Genomic DNA, 2,686 nt, shown 5'->3' with positions numbered 1-2,686 from the left:
GTATATTGGCAAGCAGTAGTACTGCTGCCAGGTATTGCAAATAGCAATACATAGGATAGTATCCTATTTGGGTAGTCTTACTAGTATAAATACCAGTATTTTAACAATAAATAGTCCCAGTTCCCTCGTACTTTACTCAATAAAAATAATCGCATTCGTTGTAGGCACCAGCTCGTTTCGTCGAAAAGCCGGCCGTGCATAGGAGGTAGAATATTAGGCTAGTAAGACTACCCAAATAGTACTCACTTACTTACCTACCTTCCTACTTACTTACGGCAACAGATAAAAGCTAGGAGTTCATACTGATTATATTATGTAACAGCCAATATTCTGACAATTCCTATATTTCTATGCAAGTTACAAGAATCCTAGTCTTAAGAATATACTATAACAACGCTTCCTGGACCTGAAAATGTTCCCGGTCCGGCTACAATTGGCACATAATCCATAGTTGTATTAGAAAGTAGCCCAGACACAAAGTTCCCTCCGCCGCCGCCTCCAGCTGATATCAAAGCCTTTCCGCCACTGGCACCGACCCAATATATTGCAGATCCGCTACCACCGCCACCGTATCCTCCGCCACTACCGCCTGAAACGGAGACGTCTGTTGTTCCTGTCGCTGAATTACTGTACGTATTGCCTGTCGTTACTCCATTTCCGCCGTTGTTTCCCACTCCAGGATTGCCATTAGTACCTTGGGAAATGGTCCCGCTAAAACCGCCGCCAGTGCCAGGGACACCAAAGAGGCCTGGGTTTCCTCCTTGGGCAAAGTTTACTAAATTAGCCAGGGGCCAGGAAACTACACCGAAGCCAACGCCTGGATACAAGGGTGAGTGCCCCCAATTATATGGCCTTGTATTTGATTGCTTATTGTTAAGCGCATATGAGAATGCCCTACCTGTACTATTATAGTTATAGATAAGGTCAAACCCACCCCCACCACCACCACCAACTGCAAGCAAGGTTCCGTCGAGATATAAGGCGGACGCTGCACCTCCCGCACCACGTTGCTTGCTACGCGTCCCAGTTGAACCGGCTCTACCGTTCCCGTACTGGCTTGTCCCACCTACAGCACCAATACCCATGCCGCCAGCAACTGCAACTATCACCTGCCCTGGTGTTACCTTAATTGAGCCAATTACCATACCACCGACAGAAACTGTACCGCCGTAACTGAAGGTATCTGAGGCGCCACCGCCGACAGCGATCTTCATAGTACTAGCACACGCCGGGACTGTCCAGGTAGTCACAGTGCCCACGCCTAACGTCGCAGAAAGTGTACTAGACGCTGCTGTAAGTGAACATGAAACCGTTGCGACAATAACGCTCGTCGTGCATGGGTCCGTGCAGCCAATAGACGGTGGGATCGTTGTCGTAAAGGCAGATGTGCCGGGTATCGTAGTCGTAACTACAGTATCAGCAGGCCGCGCTGTAACGACTAGAATAGTGGTAGTGCACGGATGTATACAGCCCGAGCCAGGTGGGATCGTCTTCGTAATGCCGAGATGCCAGATTGCGTTGTCGTAATAGCAACATCAGGAGGCGGCATTGTTGAAACAATTCGAACAGTTACAGTGCCCGGGTGTGTACAATCCAAAGCAGGAAGAATAGTGGTTGTATATGCTGATGTGCCAGGTACTATGGTGGTAATAACAGTATCAGGAGGATGACCCGACGTCGTAACTATCCTAACAGTAGTGGTGCACGGGTGTGTACAGTCCGATGCAGGTGGGATTGTTGTTATATATGCTGACGTGCCAGGTACCGTACTCGTAATAACCGTATCAGGAGGCTGGCCAGATGTAGAAACTATCCTGACAGTAGTAGTGCACGGGTGTGTTCAGTCCGATGCAGGTGGGATCGTTGTAGTATATGCGAACGTTCCCGGCACTACAGTCGTCATAACACTATCAGGAGGCTGTCCCAAAGTCGTCACAATCCTAACAATAGTAGTGCGAGGATGCGTACAGTCAATAGGCGGCGTATGGCGGCGTAATAGTCGACGTACTAGGTACCGTGCCAATTGTAGTTGTTGTAATAACCGTATCCGGCGGCTGGTTCAACGTAGTTATTATAACAACCCTCGTTGTACAAGGATGCGTACAGTCAATTGGCGGCGTAATAGTCGACGTACCAGGTACCGTACCAATTGTAGTCATTGTAATTACCGTATCCGGCGGCTGGTTCGATGTAGTTATTATAACAACCCTCGTCGTACAAGGATGCGTACAGTCAATTGGCGGTATAATAGTCGACGTGCCAGGTACCGTACCAATTGTAGTCATTGTAATTACCGTATCCGGCGGCTGGTTCGACGTAGTTATTATAATAACCCTCGTCGTACAAGGATGCGTACAGTCAATTGGCGGTATAATAGTCGACGTGCCAGGTACCGTACCGATTGTAGTCTTTGTAATAACCGTATCCGGCGGCTGGTTCGACGTAGTTATTATAATAACCCTCGTCGTACAAGGATGCGTACAGTGAATTGGCGGCATAATAGTCGACGTAACAGGTACCGTGCCAATTGTAGTTGTTGTAATAACCGTATCCGGCGGCTGGTTCAACGTAGTTATTATAACAACCCTCGTTGTACAAGGATGCGTACAGTCAATTGGCGGCGTAATAGTCGACGTACCAGGTACCGTACCAATTGTAGTTATTGTAATTACCGTATCTGGCGGCT

At 48.1% G+C, this 2,686-nt stretch overlaps 1 protein-coding gene across 1 annotated transcript; it reads right to left on the bottom strand.

The window, feature by feature from the left end:
• Positions 1-374: 374 nt before the first annotated feature.
• DCS_08193 (uncharacterized protein) lies at positions 375-1,214 on the bottom strand (the record flags this gene model as incomplete). Its single annotated transcript, XM_040805472.1, has 2 exons — positions 375-817; positions 935-1,214. The coding sequence occupies 2 exons, from the start codon at positions 1,212-1,214 to the stop codon at positions 375-377; spliced, it is 723 nt and encodes a 240-aa protein (XP_040655576.1).
• Between the last annotated feature and the right edge of the window lie 1,472 nt (positions 1,215-2,686).

This window comes from Drechmeria coniospora, chromosome 03 (genome assembly GCF_001625195.1).
Source record: "Drechmeria coniospora strain ARSEF 6962 chromosome 03, whole genome shotgun sequence".
NCBI lineage: Eukaryota > Fungi > Ascomycota > Sordariomycetes > Hypocreales > Ophiocordycipitaceae > Drechmeria > Drechmeria coniospora.
Note: the sequence above shows the minus strand (reverse complement) of the source record. Positions and strands in the feature narration are given on the sequence as shown.